Below are 18,183 nucleotides of genomic sequence, written 5' to 3' on the forward strand. Positions count from 1 at the left end.
TAAAATACACAGGCTAGTAGTGGATCACAGAAGACTCATTGCTTAATTAATGGATTAAGCTGCTTTGTAACTACAGTTTCAAATTTTATTTCTTTCAGCAATTGATTTTTGAATGTTTTTATGGCCAGCTTTAGAGGCAACCACCAACATATAATTGTCTGTATAGAGGTGATGGTACAGGTAAATACTTAAAAATGCTCTTTGGAGGCAGGTTTATAGGTTAATTTAAAAGCATATCCTTTCTTCAAAAAATAGGTAATACCAATGCAAATTTACTCAAGTCCATGAGCCACAGTGGTTAATGTAGTCTGAATTAGTGACGTATCACTGTGTTCTCAAAAGTGTTAATGAGGTTATTCTTGGTAAATTTTAATGCGTCTATAAAATACTAATTAAAAGATATTTGATCAGAATTAGAAAATCATATTCTGATTCCAATTGTGGCAATCAGTTCTGAGGTACTGTGATAGCCAGACACCTCGGCTAGTTCCTCTTGGACCTGTCTTTTACTAGAGCACTCACTAATGCCACACAGGCCTTGACTGACTTTATGTAAGTGGGAGAGGACCGTGCTTGGTCTGTCTCATTGGTGTGGACCACCATCAGACCAGTATCTATTGGATTTATTGGATAAAGTATAATAGACTTAGACGTACCCCTCAATAGTGTTACCAGACTAGACTTTTTTTCTCTTTTGGTCTAGACCAAATTCTAAAGGATTTGCCATCCCTCATGCACACACTGTAATGGGGAATGGAGGACCCGACTGGAGTTGACTGAGACCATCTTGGTCTGGGAATGCAAACTGCCCACAGGAAATTCACATGCAGATAATGAGGTGACGGTTGTCCCTGCAATACTGATTAAAATGCACTTCAACCTCAGCAATAGACTTCAGGCTCTGCTTTTCTGGCCCTGGGACTGCCATAGCCAAGTTAGTAGGACAGGGGCCTTTCATGAACAGGACCAGCAAGTCTAAGCTTTTAAAATGGTCCCTAGCTTCCTTGTTGAAAATGGAGCTCAAGCTTTTGTTTTAAAAACTTCGTTTTAGGGCTTTAAATGTGAAGCTGGTAACTTATTACTGTCATTTATCTTTAAATGTAAAATCCCCTTTCTAGTGTTTCTCCTTATGGAATATTCTGTCACTATATAGATAGTGGGCTGCCATAGAATAAAATCAGTGAATGTTAAACATATGAGATACAGACATAGTTTTATCCCAGGCTTGGTTGTTTGCTCTCATGACATTTGTCAGGGGATAAGGAGCCTCGAAGAACCTTTTGTGTGTTGTTATTGCCCCTGCTTTCTGTTAAGTTTGGTGTATTTTATTAGTAATATTGCTAGATTTAGTTACACCAGGAACACAGAGGCTTTTCTCCTCCCAAATGTGTGCCGTTAAAAAATGAACAAAAGCAAAAACCCAACAACAAAAAATTAAGACAACCAACAAAACCCATACACTTACTCAGAGTCAATTATCATACTAAAGAGCCATAATTGCAGGGTTTTTTACATCTGTATTGGGCACTACCATATGCTTGTTCGCCAGCAGATGTATGCATCAATGAGGCATCGTGGTTTCTAAACTACATTGTTGCTATTGTTTCACATTAAGATTTTTCTTATCTAATTTCTGAAGATCCATATTGTGCCTATATGTAACTGCTGGATTAAGAGGTGCTTGCAATGACTTGGAAGTCTCTGGTTAGGTTTAACCTGGAGGAAAAATGTCTTTGGTGAAACGTGAACCTAATTGTTCTCCTGCTGCTTTCCATTTGTCCTTTGTTTAAAATAAGGTTACATAAATACACCTTTGAGCTGGGGGTGGGGGTCCGGGGTAAGGTTGCCTCCTTTTGTGCCCTCACTGATATATAAAAGACCATTGTACAGGCAATTTTGTCTCCTACAGAACAGGCAGTAGATATTCAATTAATGATATTGAACTTGGATCAGTCTTATCTTTCCGATTCCTAGTTCTTCTAAGGAGAACTTCCCATTATCTTATCCTTACCAGTATAGCAGACCACAAATTATTATATATTTTGAGTTAATTCTACTTACTTTCCAGGGAAAAATATTTTATTTTATTTTATTTTATTTATTTTTTGTGGTACGCGGGCCTCCCACTGCCGCGGCCTCTCCCGCTGCGGAGCACAGGCTCCGGACACGCAGGCCCAGCGGCCACGGCCCACGGGCCCAGCCGCTCCATGGCACGTGGGATCCTCCCGGACCGGGGCACGAACCCGCGCCCCCCGCACCAGCAGGCGGACTCCCAACCACTGCGCCACCAGGGAAGCCCGACTTTCCAGGGAAAAATATTTTAACCCAATAAGGTGAAAAATATCTGCAATATAACTCAGATGAGATCAGCCATGACTGTTAATATGTATTTGTGGAATGTTAAATTAAAAAAAATTAGTCGATGTCCTTTTATTTGCTTTTATGTTTTATGTTTTTGCAGCAGTTTCTTATTCATGAAGTACAACACATCACGTACTTAGGATGAACAAAATAGCAAGTGGTGTTATCAGTTGACTGATGCTGCACAATTGTCACCAAGAAGAAAATGAGATATTACTATTTGGGGATTTCATTAAAGTGAAGATGGTTGTAATCTCAATTTCTGAGTATGGTGAGGGAAATGGGAGTGGAGGCAGGGGCGGGTTGGAGCACTGGACATGAGGGAAGAGAAAGAGGAATGGGGAATGATGTCTATTATAAAATCTATTCAGCCTCCAAAACATTTTTGACTTGTAGATCAAAGCCATTTGAAAATATGTTAAGGCCTGAGTAAGGCCTGAGTCTTAACAGGGTGACTCGTCTGGTACAAGTAGTAATAAGATGAATGTTAAGCTAATGTCTTATTAGAACAGAGTCACTGGAAACAGTGCCAAAGACTGTTCTCTCTGGACATTTTAATAATGCAGAGCTGGCTCAGCTACAGAATCATTATCATTAAAAAAGAACTTATTGAACACTTGTATACAAGGCTAAATATTATGTACTTAATTTTTTAAAATAAATTTATTTATATATATATATTTTGGCTGTGTTGGGTCTTCGTTGCTGCATGTGGGCTTTCTCTAGTTGTGGCGAGCAGGGCCTACTCTTCGTTGCGGTGCGCAGGCTTCTCATTGCGGTGGCTTCTCTTGTCGCAGAGCACAGGCTCTAGGCGCGCGGGCTTAGTTGCTCCGCAGCATGTGGGATCTTCCTGGACCAGGGCTCGAACCCGTGTTCCCTGCATTGACAGGTGGATTCTTAACCACTGCGCCACCAGGGAAGCCCCATGTACTTAATTTTAAAAACATATCCATAATAATAAACAAGGTAGCTTCTTTATTTTAACATTAGTTATAGAAAGAAGGTTGTTTTTTATTATACTGACAATTGTAGGGGAGGAAAAAGAAGTCTCCCTCTACCCTTCTGAGTTTTTAGCTGAGGCCCTTGTTATAAAAGACAGATTAATATTAAGAGAACTACAAACAAGAATTGCAAATTAAGAGAAAAAAACCTAGAAGGTTATTAGCATGTGTACCTTATGCATACATGGGAGATGCCCAGGAAAAATGAGTAACTCTCCCAGGTGGCTTAAAATTCAGGATTAAATACCGTTTTAATAGGAAAGGGTAGGGGGGGATATAGGTCTCTTACGGCAGAGTCAGTGACTTCTAGGAAAGATGAATGGACCCTTAGAAGCACAGATGGGAGGTGTGGTAGTTTGTGATGAAGTTTGTCTGAGTGTGGTGCCTACTTCTAGTTCTCTCTCCTGTGATGAGTCCATCTTCCCTGGTTGATGAAACTCCCGGGGAGGGGATTTATAACAATTGAGTTCCTTCTGGAGGATCTGTCTTTAGGCAGATAAGGGAAGTTCAGAGAAAGCCTCTCCCTGCATTTGCTGTTTTCCAAGTGCCTACAGCGCAAAATATTAATATACCAAAGTGGCATATTTTGGGGTGGTATGCCTTGCTACCCTTCACAATCATTAATAAAAGGAAAAAGTGTTTCATGTGGAGAGAAATGCAAAAATAATAGCAGAACCCTCATTTGGTATTAAGACTTCAAAATGGAAGTTTTGGCCAATAAACAGGTAGTAAGTTTTTTAGATATATTAACTAAGTCAAACTTTAAAAATTGATCATTTTATCTGAAAACGTATGAGCTCTGTGACTAGTCATGCCAACTAAGTTTCTTAGAAGATAGTTCTGGAGCTCATCTGAGTGGACTGAAGCACGTGAATTCTCCATATCCTGAAGCCAGAATGTAAGGATGCACTTCCAGAATCCACAGAGGCTAAGGGCTCCAGTTCTAAACAGTATTTAACATAATGCTCTGTCCCTAAACAAATGCAAAGCTACCAGAAAAGAGGATGCAGATTCTACTCGTATCTTCTTACCATTTTCACTGAACTTTGATTCTTAAAAAAAAAAAAATTGCTTTGGGCATGATGTTCCATGAAAGAGTAGTCAGCAAGTTGTTATAAGCTTAGGCTGGGCAAGGAGAATTTTACAGATATCAAGTAAAGAACGGAGAAGGAAATGTAATACCATTGGATGCCCTTGACCAAAATTTTAATAGTGAGCTTGTTTCCTAATGTCATAATTTCTGAACCTAATGTTCTGCAGAAACATCTTGTGAAAAGTTCAGTAGTGAAAGTTCGTATGATAAATAATGTTGACAATATTATTGCGTAAATGTGGGATTTAAGAAATTCTTTACAAGTACTTATTGAGTTACTATCATATGCTTGACAATAAAGAGAACTTAGCTCCCTTTCCAAGATGTTTTTCATTGGAAGTATTCCTTTGAAAATGCTTGTTTTTCTTTATTAAATAATTTAGGATTGACACTGGGGTACCATAGAGTATTATTACCCCATTTTATTCAAAATATGTATTGATAGAGGTGTAATTCAACAACCATTTTTGTGTGTCAGTTATGACTTGGATAAATAGGGTGTTTAGAAACTCTTTCAAAACATCAAACTTAAACCACTGAGTTGGCATTATGGTATGATCCCATTCCTGTCTATAAATAACTGGGGCAAGAAAGCACCTGGACCTTTGTTTCCAGTTTTTGATGGAAAGCTTTGCTGGCATCTTTGCAATTAACTTTATGTTTAACTTCGTGAAGGGGCTGAGCGAGTTATACATTTAATTTTCTTGAATTTGACACGTGTGTATATATTGCATGTAATAAATCAGTTTTGTTAGGCTCTTTCTTCTAAATCCCATCTCATGCTTTTCTCTGAAATTCCAACCTTTCCCCTTTAATTGTTCTAATTTTATCATTCACACAGGAAGGTTTTGTAAGCACCTTCCATAGGCAAACAGTACATTTAATGGTCTACGGTCATCCTATTTATTTATTTATTTTTGGCTGCGTTGGGTCTTTGTTGCTGTGCGCAGGCTTTTCTCTCCTTGCGGAGAGTGGGGGCTACTCTTCGTTGTGGTACATGGGCTTCTCATTGTTGTGGCTTCCCTTGCTGCGGAGCACGGGCTCTGGGCACGCGGGCTTCAGCAGTTGTAGCACACGGGCTCGGTAGTTGTGGCTCACGGGCTCTAGAGTCAGGCGCAGTAGTTGTGGTACACGGGCTTAGTTGCTCCGCAGCATGGGGGATTCTTCCCAGGCCAGGGCTTGAACCCGTGTCCCCTGCATTGGCAGGCGGACTCTTAACCACTGCGCCACCAGGGAAGTCCTACGGTCATCCTAGTAAAAGGATTTTATCTTGTGTTTCTGACTCTAATTTAGCTTGCATGTATCTAAGATTTTCTTTTCATTTTATTCAAAGATATTAATCCAAAAAGATTTTGGCCTTTATGACTACTGATTTCTTGGTTTTCTTCTACAATGAAATTAACTGGGAATGTCAATTTAAGTATAAGTTACTGAAAACTATTTTATTGATTTCCTTCTCCTAAAAGATAACCCAGAGTAGAAGGAGAAAAATGAATGACCAAAGGAAAATTCCACACTGAGGAATGACTTCAACAGCCATTCTTTTTTCCTTGAGCTTTGAGACTGGAGATATACCTAAGTGTTTGTGAACCTAATCTTTAAATACAAAGAAATACTGGCTGCCATGATTTGTTTGTACTTCTTGACCTGGTTTTGGTTCATGTATGGTGGAAGGACAGAGGTCTTCTTGGAATTATGATACAGAGAAAAACAACAAATTTGTTTATTTCTGTAACTTTAAGTATTCAAAAACATGTACAAATACAAATTGGTCCTTAGAACATGTTGGAAAGACTAGATTATTATTGTCCCTATTTTACAGGCTCTCATGTTAAATGAACACTAATTGCTAAAATGGGAAAACATTTATCTTGTCCTGTATAGACAGTGTTCCTCAATTATGTGTGATTAATGCCTTTTTTTCCCCAAGCATTTGACATCTGTTTTTGATCAGTGAAGGATCATCCAACTTATCAAGCAGTTGTTCTATTCATTTATGTCCAATTCCTACGCAGCCACAGTAGAGACTCTAAAATGTTCATTCTTTCCTAGAATGTCTCTGCATCAGGAGAAAATGGTGCTCCTAGATTCTTTGGAAAAATTAAAACATGAGTATTATGTAGAAATTTAACTTGGGAGCTAGAATTGGCAGGAACCTGATATAACAATGTGTCTCGAGAGGCAGCTGTGAAGTAAGAGGTGGTTACACGGTATGGATTTGTGTTTTAGCCCTACTACTTGTTGTTGTGAGGCCTCAAACTCTCTGTACCCCACTTTTCTCATTTGCAAAATGGGGTAATTATAGCTCGTACATTATACAGTTGTGAGAATTAGAGCTAAAACACTTAAAGATGTTAGAAAATGTGTGGTTGAGAGTAGGCATTAAATAAATATTAGCTATCATCTGGGGAGATCTGGAGGATTATTTGATTATAAACTTAAAAAAACCCCTAAATTAACAAATTATTTCTTTTTTCAATGTCACTTCACAGTTCTGTAGCAGAAGTTAGAAATGATTTTTTTTTGAGTTGCAAGAAAATTCTCCAAATTAACACATTCGTAAGTCAGCAAAGACTGACTGTGGAAGCATGTGTAACATTTACATTGGTTCAAACAGGGAAGAAGCCTTTTATCCTCTTCACGTAGAAGAAATGCTATGTGCAATTAGTGTGTGTGCAGTGTATCTTCACTGGCATTCAAAAGCATTAAAAGAACACTCCCTAATTTCCAAAAGAGCTTTGAAAAATACTAGTCTCTAGAGGTCAGACTGCTTTTTCAGAAAAATCCCTCAGCACAGAGGCATAGAATCTGAAATTAAGAGGACCTGAGTACCCAGATTTAGGCATAAACCTTGGATGAGTTCTTTAACCTCTCTGTGATCACTTACTTCTAAAATGAGAACGATAATGCCTCCTCCCTCAAAGGCTAGAATTTAACAAGCTAATGTATACCAGTGTGCCTTCTGAACCATAAATTCAAATTTCTGTACTTTTTTTCATTTTATAATCGCGTCTCCTTCGAGGATATAAAATTGTTTAGCTGACCAGAAACACTTATATTGAAAATTTAACAAGTGCTGCAAAATTTAATCAGTTGCAAGCTAAGCTATACTCATTGAAATTTGAATGAAAAGTTTCAAAATAAGTATTTTGTGCAATTTACAAAAGTCAAATAGCACATACAACTCCTGGTCTCATTTAAAGAATTTTCTACACAGCAAATTGATTTATAAACATGCTGTAATATCCCTGTGCATAAATTTCATATGTAAAAATGTGACTTTTTTCATGTTTATAACTCATTACTAAAAAGTTTGATTTTTTTTTCAGATGACATTTAAAAGTTACAGATAAGTACTATTGCAGGACTGAAGCACTGGTTAGCCAGAAAAATTACTGGAGTGGATCAGTGGTGTATTTTCTGCACCCATTTCTCTTTAGTATTTATCTTTGCACTCACAGCCATTGTGAGTCCGAGTATTCCCCTCCTGTTCTTCAAGGGCATTGCTTTTGGAGTATTAATTGTTTTTAAATACAGATCTATTTCAGAGTTGTGACAAATAGGTAAATTGAGTTATAATGGTCAGGAAATTTTCTATTTTATGGTAGAAAAAAGTCTATACATAGTGAAACTGAGCAGGCGCCCTGTGGGGCTCCCAGGCACAGAGGCCCTTTTTGTCTCCCTATTTCTTCTGGCAAGACTCCACCTCCGTGACCTTCCCTGAGTTCCAAAGGGTAGATTCTGGACAGTTGCTAATCAAGGGAGGAGCCGCCAAGAAACCACCTGAGGCCAGATTAAAGGGACCAGAGAAGCTCAACAAGATGAGGCGATGAGCATCTGAGAGGAGACTGAGGAAGTGCAGGCCCTGCTCACACCCTAATCTTGTCAAAGACCCCGCCTTTGAAGCCCTGTTATAAAATCCCTTCATCAAATCCTCTGGGGTTGAGACATTTTTCTGAGGCAGAAGCCCGGTATGTCTTCCTTTGCCTGGCAAAGCAATAAAGCTATCTTCTTCTACTTCACCCCAAACTCTGTCCCCAAGATTCGATTCAGCACCGGTGTACAGAGAGGTGGAGCTTTCGGTAACAATAGCCAAATATACATGGTGGTTTGCAATGTCACAATAACGAGATTTAAGTGAACACTGCACTATGGACTAATCTTTTCCATAATAGAGAGTAATTCAGAACTATACCTTCAGAATGTAAACAGGTGAAATGCAGTCTTTCAAAAGACAAAGGGTAACTCCAAGTACTGGGTTCAAAGGAATTAATGACTTCATTGCACATAGCAGTGTGCATTTGATATTAATGTAAAAAAATCCAGACCTTTTAGATTAAAAGGTGGTAACATGATAACAACATGGGGTTGTTCAAGTGCTTCTGCTTGTTTTTATGGACTTATATTTATGTATTGCTGGTCATAGAGATGTTGGCAACTGGAGAAAGGAGAGGGAGAGAGAGCGATGTTTCTCAAACGCAGGTTGCCGTAATTGCAGAGCTGCTCATCATATCTCAGTGGGACTTGATGCAGCCTAACCAGGAATTTGAAGGTGATATGGCAGATAAAAGTGAAACACATTTCAAAAGGATGTATTTTCTATGTCTTATGTTATCCTGGAAAAGTTAAAACAATAACAACTTTCTTTTAAAAGAAATAATATACCCACTAACCCCCAACATCAAAATAGCCCAAAATAACAATACTCATTACTACCTGTTATTAGAAGTATCTGCTTTTACAGGTTATCTCAATGACTCACTCTGTCAACGCTGGAAGACTTTATTTTTTTTATTCTTTATAAATTTATTATTTATTTTTGGCTGAGTTGGGTCTTCGTTGCACGCAGGCTTTCTCTAGTTGCGGAGAGCGGGGTTTACTCTTCGTTGCGGTGCGCGGGCTTCTCATTGCAGTGGCTTCTCTTGTTGCGGAGCACGGGTTCTAGGCGTGCGGGCTTCAGTAGTCGTGGCTCGCGGGCTCTAGAGAGCAGGTTCAGTAGTTGTGGCGCACGGGCTTAGCTGCTCCGCGGCGTGTGGGATCTTCGCGGACCAGGGCTCGAACCCATGTTCCCTGCATTGGCAGGCGGATTCTTAACCACTGCACCACCAGGGAAGTCCGGAAGACTTTATTACATGGGTTTCTTCTGTTTCAAACCCTATCATAGTTGGTATTTAGGAGGCAGGTATTTAGCTCAACACACCAGGTGGTGTTGAGCTGTTGTTTGGGGTAATTTAAAATTTTGACCTAAGGCAAGATTTTGAGATCTAGAGCATTTTCTTTCACACTGTAGCTCACAAACACATTTTGCCCTACTAAATTCTATTGCAGTTTCAGTTCATTAGGATACTTCCTATTTTCCGTTCAAAAACTGTTGAAAAAAGCATGTCAGAGTTGCATTTCAGCAATGAATGGCGGCCATTAATCAGGTGTATTTCTTGCAACAAAAGCTGTTGTAACATTAAAAAAGAAATTATTTTTGTAAAATACACAAATGGCCATAGTTATGTAAAAAAAAAAAACCCCAATCATTCACGTATTAATTCATGAGTAACATAAAACAAGTCTGATCTTTTCAAGTGAATTTGATTTTTACTACCATGTCATTTTCAATATTTGTGAGCACCTACTTTGTACCTACTCCGGAACTCCACATTAAAAACACGTAGTCCTACCTTTTGGGTTTAGTGGGGGACACCACAGAAAAACCAACATATCAAAACTTTGATACAGGCTATACGGGGATGTTGAGGGTGCGTTTCTATTCAGTAATAGAATGGTGATATTCCTAACCTCTTGGGAGACGGAATGAGGGGAAAAGTTTAGAGAAACCTAAAGTAACGGGTTGAATCGACAATTATGCCATTTATGTTTTAACAGGCTCAAAATAGGATTGTAGATCTGGAAGTCTGTGAGACTGACTGAAGGAAGCATAGGTCTAACCATAAACGTTCAGTTTCTCAACAACCTAAGTTGAAAAAAAACCCCACATTTCTCCCTAGGGTTTTCTATATTATAATACTTTGTTGTTTTTTAATTCCTGATTGAGAAGTACACTCTCGCCTAGCAGTAAACAATGCTTAGAGCTAGAATGTTTTGACGTGTAATGCCAGGGAAGCAACTTCCAGTAAACTGCCTCCCATCAAACCTAACATTGCTTCTGTAGCACCATGCTCAGATCCATGCAGGTTTTATTTTATTTTTTTTTAAACTGGAATTGCAGACGGTTCTTTCTCTTTTCTAACCCTAAAGGGTAGTCTTCATTGATCATCGTGTTGCCACCATGACTAGGCCAGTTTGTCTTTTAAGTCAAACCTATGCAGGCTACAGCCTGGACAATTAAGCGAAATGCTATCCCTGCTGGAGATAAGCTCCACCTGTTGAGGTAAGTTATTTACTAGGCCGGGCTACTGCTTCCCTCCAGGTAACGACGGATTGCAAACCCTCCCTCTCCAGAGAAGAGCTCAGGCAGTTAACTGCAAACAGCTGCAATATCTGCCGGGCTGGCTAGCCCGTGCCCGTCGAAAGGCGAGGGGACCGCATGGCAGCTGCAACTGCGCCGCACAAAAGGGAGCGTCTATCCCGAGAAGCCACCGGCCTTCCGTGGACCCCGCGGCTCCGAGCGCTCGGGCACCCTCCGAGGGGGCGAGGGCCGCGCGGGCCGGGGTCGAGCCCAGGTGCGGCGAGGAGGAGGAGGAGGGCTCCTTCACGCGCCGAGGAAGAAAGCCTGACTCATGTCGTGGCGGCGGCGGACTCCTGGGAACTGAAACTCGTGATGCTGTTGCTGCGGAGAAAAGCCTCATTACCCATTCCGCAGGCGGGGGACACTACCCAGAGCGCTTACACCCGAGACCCGGGCTCCAGCGGCCTCCGCGAGGCCCTCCCTGCCGCGCCGCCTCCCCTGCCGCGTGCCTGCGCGCGCGCGCCGGCCGCGTGTGAAAAAGGAGCGGACACACCTAACCTGCGCGCGCCCCGCACCCTGCCCCACCCCCATCAGGCCGACTCTCTCCGGCCGACTCGGATTCGCTCCCCCGGCCGAAATTCCCCACCCCCCACCACCAACGCCGACGTCGTCGGCGCCTCCGCCAGCCTTCGGAAATTTCCGCCAGGAGACCCGGCGCTCGGCGAGGTTCGAAGACCCGCCGCCTCCTCCTCCGCCAGACCCGGCTTTATGTTTGCGGCGCCGGGGCGCATGCGCAGACGCCATCTTCCCTCCTTCTCGGCCAGTCCCCTCCCCCCGCCACCGCCGCCGCCTCCTCTGGCCGGCGGTCGCCCCTCCTCCTCCTGCGCTCGGGCGCTGGTCCCTCCTCTGCCGATGCCGCGAGAGACCCGGGGATACGGTGGAGCCGGAGAAAAGCACTAGTAACAACCACCACAGCCCCCTCTCCGCCCGCCGCCCTCCCTCGGCACCCACCCACTCACCCGCCCCGTTCGCCGACACCGACCAACCCCACCTCTCGTTCCTTTGAACGGCGTCGGCTGCAGTCGCTGCAGCAGCCCCTCTGGCCACCAACGCCGCCGAGAAAGGAGTCGCCGCCGCCGCCGCCGCCGCCTGCGGCCCCCTCCCGCCCGGGCCGCGGGAGCAGCGGGGTGCGGACGAACCGGCTGCGGAGGAAGAGGACTAGAGCGGCGCGCATCGTCGGCGCTAGCGCACGTCCCGCCGCCCTCCGGGGAGGCTCGGGCGCCGGCCCCTTCCTCCCCGAGGACGTGTGCCGAGCCGAGGCGCCTGCCTGGAGGGAGGAAAATGCTCGGGCTCCATGGCTGCCAGTGATGGAGAGGTCCCTGGGCTCCCGCTGCCACCGCCGCCGCCGCGCCCCGGCCGTGCTCCGCGAGGACCCGGCGTCTCTGCGCGCCCGCCCGCGCCCCGTTGCTGGGCTCACCGTACCCGGCGCCCCGCCGCCGCCCCGCTTCGAGCCTCGCCGCGCCGGCCCCAGCCGCGGCCAGCGTTTCCTCACGGAGCAGCCGCCGCGAGTCCAGGGGGTTTGAAAGGGTCCGCGGGGCGTGGGGGGAGGGCCGAGCGGGGCCGGCGGGGCCGGGAGGGGAGGTTTGAGCCACACTGAGCTCAGGGTTCGCCGGCGGGGCTGGGGGTGGCGAGGGGAAGGCGACACTCGCTCGGCGCCGCCTTCGTGCAGAGCGACCGGGAGGGTTTTGCAGCGGCCGCCGCCGCCGCGGCGGGAGGAGGGGTGGAGGTGGCTTCGGAGTTGTCCGGAGAAGGTGGGCATTTCTCGGCTTTCCCACCCCCTCCCCTAGCCTCCCCCCTCCCCTGGTCTTCCCCTCCCTCCTGCCCCGCACCCCACGTGAAGCGGAATATAAAGGGGGGTGTGAGGCTAGAGAGGAAAGTGAATGGCGAAGGACTGAAGGGGTCCCCCCTTCGGGTCCCCGGCTGTTCTGTTCACCCTCGTTCATCCTCCCTTCCCGAAGCTCGCCCTCGAAGGCAGAAGCGGCCGGCGCCTTCGGCTGAGAAGGAGGAGGAGGAGGAGGAGGAATCGCGCCGGGCAGAGCGTCAGGTCCCGTTTTCCTCCTCGGCGTCTTGAATACAAAGATTACGGTGCTGAAGGAAATTGCACTCGCCTCCTCCGCCCCCCGGTACCCAGCACAATGCACCAGCCGCCCGAGTCCACCGCCGCCGCGGCCGCGGCCTCGGCCGCTGCAGACATTAGCGCTAGGAAGATGGCGCACCCGGCAGTGTTCCCTCGAAGGGGCAGTGGTGGTGGCAGCGCGTCTGCTCTCAGTGCAGCAGGTACCGGCGTTGGTAGTAGTGCCCCATCTTCCGAGGATTTTCCGCCTCCGTCGCTGCTCCAGCCGCCACCTCCTGCAGCATCTTCTCTGTCGGGACCACAGCCTCCGCCTCCACAAAGCCTGAACCTCCTTTCGCAGGCTCAGCTGCAGGCACAGCCTCTTGCGCCAGGCGGAACCCAAATGAAAAAGAAAAGTGGCTTCCAGATAACGAGCGTGACCCCGGCTCAGATCTCCGCTAGCATCAGCTCTAACAACAGCATCGCAGAGGACACCGAAAGCTACGATGATCTGGATGAATCTCACACAGAAGATCTGTCGTCTTCCGAGATCCTTGATGTGTCACTTTCCAGGGCTACCGACTTAGGGGAGCCTGAACGCAGCTCCTCAGAAGAAACTCTCAATAACTTCCAGGAAGCCGAGACACCTGGGGCAGTCTCTCCCAACCAGCCCCCCCTTCCACAGCCTCATTTGCCTCACCTTCCACAACAGAACGTTGTAATCAATGGGAATGCTCATCCCCACTCCCTCCATCACCACCCTCACATTCATCATGGGCACCACCTCCATCACGGTCACCACCATCCATCCCATGCCGGTGTGGCCAGTACACCCATTCCGGGAGGGCCACCCGCAAGCCCAGTATCCAGAAAACTGTCTATAACTGGAAGCTCTGACAGCGTCACGCCAGTTGCACCAACTTCTGCCGTATCATCGAGTGGCTCACCTGCATCTGTAATGACTAGTGTCCGTGCTCCGAGTACAAGCGGCAGTATAGGTATAAATTCTGTTACAGGCACTAATGCGATGAAAAATGTTAACATTACGGCTGTGGGCGTTTTTAACCCTAGCGTGACCAGCAGCATGCTTGCTAATGCTAGTTTAAGTGCGAGCAGCATTCCCAGTGCTGCCGGTGTGAGCGCTGGGCCTGGAGTGAGCAGCGGTGTTAACGTGACTGTCTTGAGCGGCCTGGGCAACGGTACGATTTTGTCCTCCGCTCTCATTAACAGCGTTGCCAGTGCGGCTGCAGGGATGACTGTGGGATCAGTTTCAAGTCAGCAGCCGCAACCAACAGTTAACACGTCCAGGTTCAGACTTGTGAAGTTAGATTCGAGTTCTGAGCCCTTCAAGAAAGGTAGATGGACTTGCACCGAGTTCTATGAGAAGGAAAACGCCGTCCCCGCCGCCGAAGGGGTGGTGATAAATAAAGCAGTGGAAAGTGTAAAACAAAACCCGGCAGAAGTGACTTCTGAGAGGGAGAGCACCAGCGGGAGCTCAGTGAGCAGCAGTGTCAGCACGCTGAGCCACTACACGGAGAGTGTGGGAAGCGGAGAGGCGGGGGCCCCAGCTGCCGTGATGCAGCAGCCGCCCGCTCTTCCAGGTGTCGCCCTCCCGCAGATGGACTTCAGTAGCGCTGCTCCGGCGGGCATTTCTGCCGTTAGTATGCCCCAGAGTATTTCTCAGTCACAGATCTCGCAAGTGCAGTTGCAGTCTCAAGAACTGAGCTATCAGCAGAAGCAGGGTCTTCAACCAGTACCTCTGCAAGCCGCTCTCAGTGCTGCAGCTGGTATCCAGCCATCACCTGGGAGCGTGGTGGGTGCAACTTCAGCTCTGGGTCAGCCGCCTTCCGTTTCCAGCCTGGCTCAGCCCCAACTGCCGTATTCTCAGGCGGCCCCTCCGGCGCAAGCTCCCCTGCCAGGCACATCGCCCCAGCAGTTACACTATGGACAGCAGCCGCCAGCTCTCTCCACACCGGTGGCCCCAAGCCACGGCCCGTCAGTGACTCCGAATCCTGCTTCCGAGTATGTTCAGCAGCAGCCGGTTCTGCAAACGGCAGTGCCCTCTGCACAGCCCACTTCTGCGGGGGTGGGAGCAGGAACCGCGGTGATTCCTGTGGCTCAGCCACAGAGCATCCAGCTGCCAGCGCAGCCCGCAGCAGGCCAGGCGCAGCCCGCAGCAGTCCAGGCGCAGCCCGCAGGGGCGTCTGGCCAGCCCGCTGGCCAGGCGCAGACGGCAGTATCTGCTGTACCTCCTGGCAGTCAAATTGCAAATATTGGTCAACAGACAAACCTACCTACGGCAGCGCAGCAGCCCTCTACCCAAGTCACACCTTCAGTCGTCCCGCAAGGTGCTCCTCCGTCTTCGCAGATAGTTCCACCCGCTCAGGCTGCGATTCTTCATCAGGGAGTTCAAGCTAGTGCTTCCAGCCTTCCTCCACAGTTGGCCATGGCACCCCAGAGCACCTTGTTACCTGCGCCTCCCCAGCCGCCAGTAGAGTCAGTAGCTCCAGGAGTTGTCTCGCAGCAGTTGCCTGCAGTTAGTCCTTTGCCCTCTGCTAGCAGTATCTCTGTTACGAATCAGGTTAGTTCACCTGGTCCTTCTGGAATGCCTTCGGTCCCAACAAACTTGGTTCCATCACAGAATATAGCACAAGCGCCTGCCACTCAAAACGGTAATTTGGTTCAGAGTGTTAGTCAGCCTCCCTTGATGGCAGCATCTGCTATAAATTTGCCTTTGGCGCAGCAGATACCGCTAAGTTTTACTCAGTTCTCTGCACAGTCGTTAGCTCAGGCAATCGGAAGCCAAATTGAAGTTGCCAGGCGCCCAGCGGAACCCTCCTTAGTTGGCTTACCTCAGACTCTCCGTGGTGACAGTGGGGGAATGTCGGCAGTTTCAGATGGGAGTGGCGGCAGCCTAGGAGCCTCGGCTTCTCTTTTCCCGTTGAAGGTGCTACCGCTGGCGACACCCCTGGTGGATGGCGAGGACGAGAGGTAAGGTCATGCCGTGTTTCTGCAGACACTCAGCAGATTCAGAGTTAAATCTATTTAGTAGCTGTGTATATGCACAAGATTGGTCTAAAGCATTATGCATATCTTCCTTTTTGTATGTGAAACTGCTTTTTTCTGGTAAGTTTTCTAGAGCGAGAGTGTTACGGAGCGGTCTCAAACTAGTTGGTCAGGAAGTGGTGTAAGTATTATGTAAACACTATTTGACAGGCTAGTTTTTGAGCATTAAGAATAGGTTTGGGAGCACCAGGTGGTTTTGTTATTTATAAAATGGTTTTTAGAGTTACTAGTTTTTGCTGACCCATCTAATAGTCTGTTCTTTTGAATTACTAAAATCATTATGATCATCTCTTGGGGACGGGAGGGGAGGTCGTGGTTCCCACATTTGTTTCTCCTTTACTGGACAGGACAACCCTTTTCAGTTCTACTGTGTTTGCTCTTAGTCTGTGAAAGATAACGTTAGCTGCTTTTCCTCATCAGATATTACAGGAAAGATGACCTAAGCTGGGTTATACAGGTTGCCCTCAAACTAACTGACCAACTTTTGTGTACTTATCTAATGGTCGTTGCATCGGAACAGTAAAGGAATGGGAATCTTAAAAAGTGTTCCGTGGGATAGGAGGCCATACACTCTTAAAAATAACCAGATTTACCGTTGATAGTAGTATGCTGTGCATTTTTCCTTTTGCATAGTAGATCAAGTGGTAGCCATTTTAAAGGGTAAAGAAAGAAAGTCTTGGAGGGTTGAATTTATAGAGACATGAAACCGACTTTGCGCTCCTACAGGACTTACTCCACCTGTTCTTCTCTTCTCTTACCAAAAAAATACATAAAGCCTAAAGTACATTATTAAACCAGCGTTTTCTTAATTGGATTGGAAATAATGTGATAATCATGTTTATTGAATCAAATTGTGTCTTTGAAGCTGGCTAGCTAGAAAAGTTGTGAAATCTCTCATGCTACTACATGGCTTTAAACTAAGTTGATTTTTAAAGGAATGTTCTTTTCACAAACTTGCCAGTCTGTGACTAACCTTGATCAAAATAATATAGGAGTTATGACAAAGGCTATTCATCTTCATTGTGGAACTTTGAATAAGCTTGAAAGATACTTAATTATTTTAGTATTAGTTGGAGATTTTTGAGATTGAACTTTTATCAAACCAGTTGGAACATTTACATTCAAAATGTATATCTGTGATTTTCCCTTTGGAAATATTGAGCATATTTCAAAAGAATTGCAGTTTTAGAAAAACAAAGGCCTAATGTTTCAGTGAGGTTTTCTTGTTTTTTTTTTTTTTTAGTTACTTAAAAGATATAAGGTAAAGGCATGATTAATTGAAATAATTTAAAGTCTTGTCTTTCAAGATTTTTATTATTTTTCTAAGTCATATAATTAAAATCTCGTTACCTAGCCAAATGTATTCTGTATCATGTGTACAAAACTGTACATTAAAAGACCTCTTCTAGGAGGTGGTTCCCGTAAGAGTCCTATTATAATTATTGCTAAACCTTTCAATGTATCAAATCATGCTAATACTTATCTGTAATTTTAAAGAATTATTTACCCCAAATATTAATATGTTCTAAATTTAAAGGGTGTGATCTGAGTAAAGCCCACGGGTACATTATGTGGATGCTAAATTTAGAGAAATAAAAGATGGGTCAGATACACAAATGAAAACCACATATTTTGAATTCAAACCTGCCATGATTTTTGCTAATTACTGTTTGTGGTCTCCTGGCATGACTTTCTCCTTTTTTGTTTTCCTCCTGGTGGTAGGGCATGATAGAGCTTAACACAACATGCTGTTCCAGATGATTAAAGTCAGAAGACTTTACAGCTAGGTTTTTAACTGTAGAGATAGAGTCCCTGCTTAAGATATTCCTACAAAATTAATTTTTCCATATAGTAACTGAGAGGAACATTAATTAGCGGCAAATTATGTAGGAAGGTTTGAAATTAAAGGGACAAAAACAGATACTGAGAAATATGATTAACTATTGGTATAAAATAACTTGAGTTGACTGTACCTGTTTTGAATGAACTACATATTTGAGCCTTTGTTAACATCAAAGTCAGGTCGTCAAAACCAGAAAATTTTTTTTCAGAGGTATCCTTTAAATTCTGAAAAATCAAAATGACCCCTCAAATACCTGTAAAGGTCAGATAGGGTAAATTTGTATATTATTTTCCTTGTGCTTTCCTG

At 45.2% G+C, this 18,183-nt stretch overlaps 2 protein-coding genes across 5 annotated transcripts in view; both read left to right on the forward strand.

Annotated features, from left to right (window-relative positions):
* Positions 1-10,993: 10,993 nt before the first annotated feature.
* On the forward strand, positions 10,994-13,007 carry LOC309792627 (uncharacterized protein; the record flags this gene model as incomplete). The annotated part of the gene is made up of 3 exons (XM_082602356.1): positions 10,994-11,632; positions 11,680-12,442; positions 12,874-13,007. 2 exons carry the CDS (start codon positions 10,994-10,996, stop codon positions 12,436-12,438), a joined length of 1,398 nt encoding a protein of 465 aa, XP_082458482.1. The 3' UTR covers positions 12,439-12,442; positions 12,874-13,007.
* Positions 12,566-18,183, forward strand: part of TSC22D1 (TSC22 domain family member 1) — a 131,580-nt gene continuing 125,962 nt past the window's right edge. For 3 of the 4 annotated variants that reach the window (XR_014291760.1, XR_014291761.1, XR_014291762.1), the window contains exon 1: positions 13,051-15,959. Coding sequence is in view for 1 of the 4 variants with exons in the window: in XM_082602433.1 (XP_082458559.1) it covers positions 13,051-15,959 (2,909 nt within the window). In the remaining 3 variants the exon portion in view is untranslated. Of the gene's footprint in view, positions 15,960-18,183 lie in introns of all 4 variants that reach the window. The other variant, XM_082602433.1, reaches the window with a different exon arrangement.

The sequence above is a fragment of the Mesoplodon mirus genome (genome assembly GCF_964341445.2).
Source record: "Mesoplodon mirus genome assembly, chromosome: 17".
Lineage (NCBI taxonomy): Eukaryota > Metazoa > Chordata > Mammalia > Artiodactyla > Ziphiidae > Mesoplodon > Mesoplodon mirus.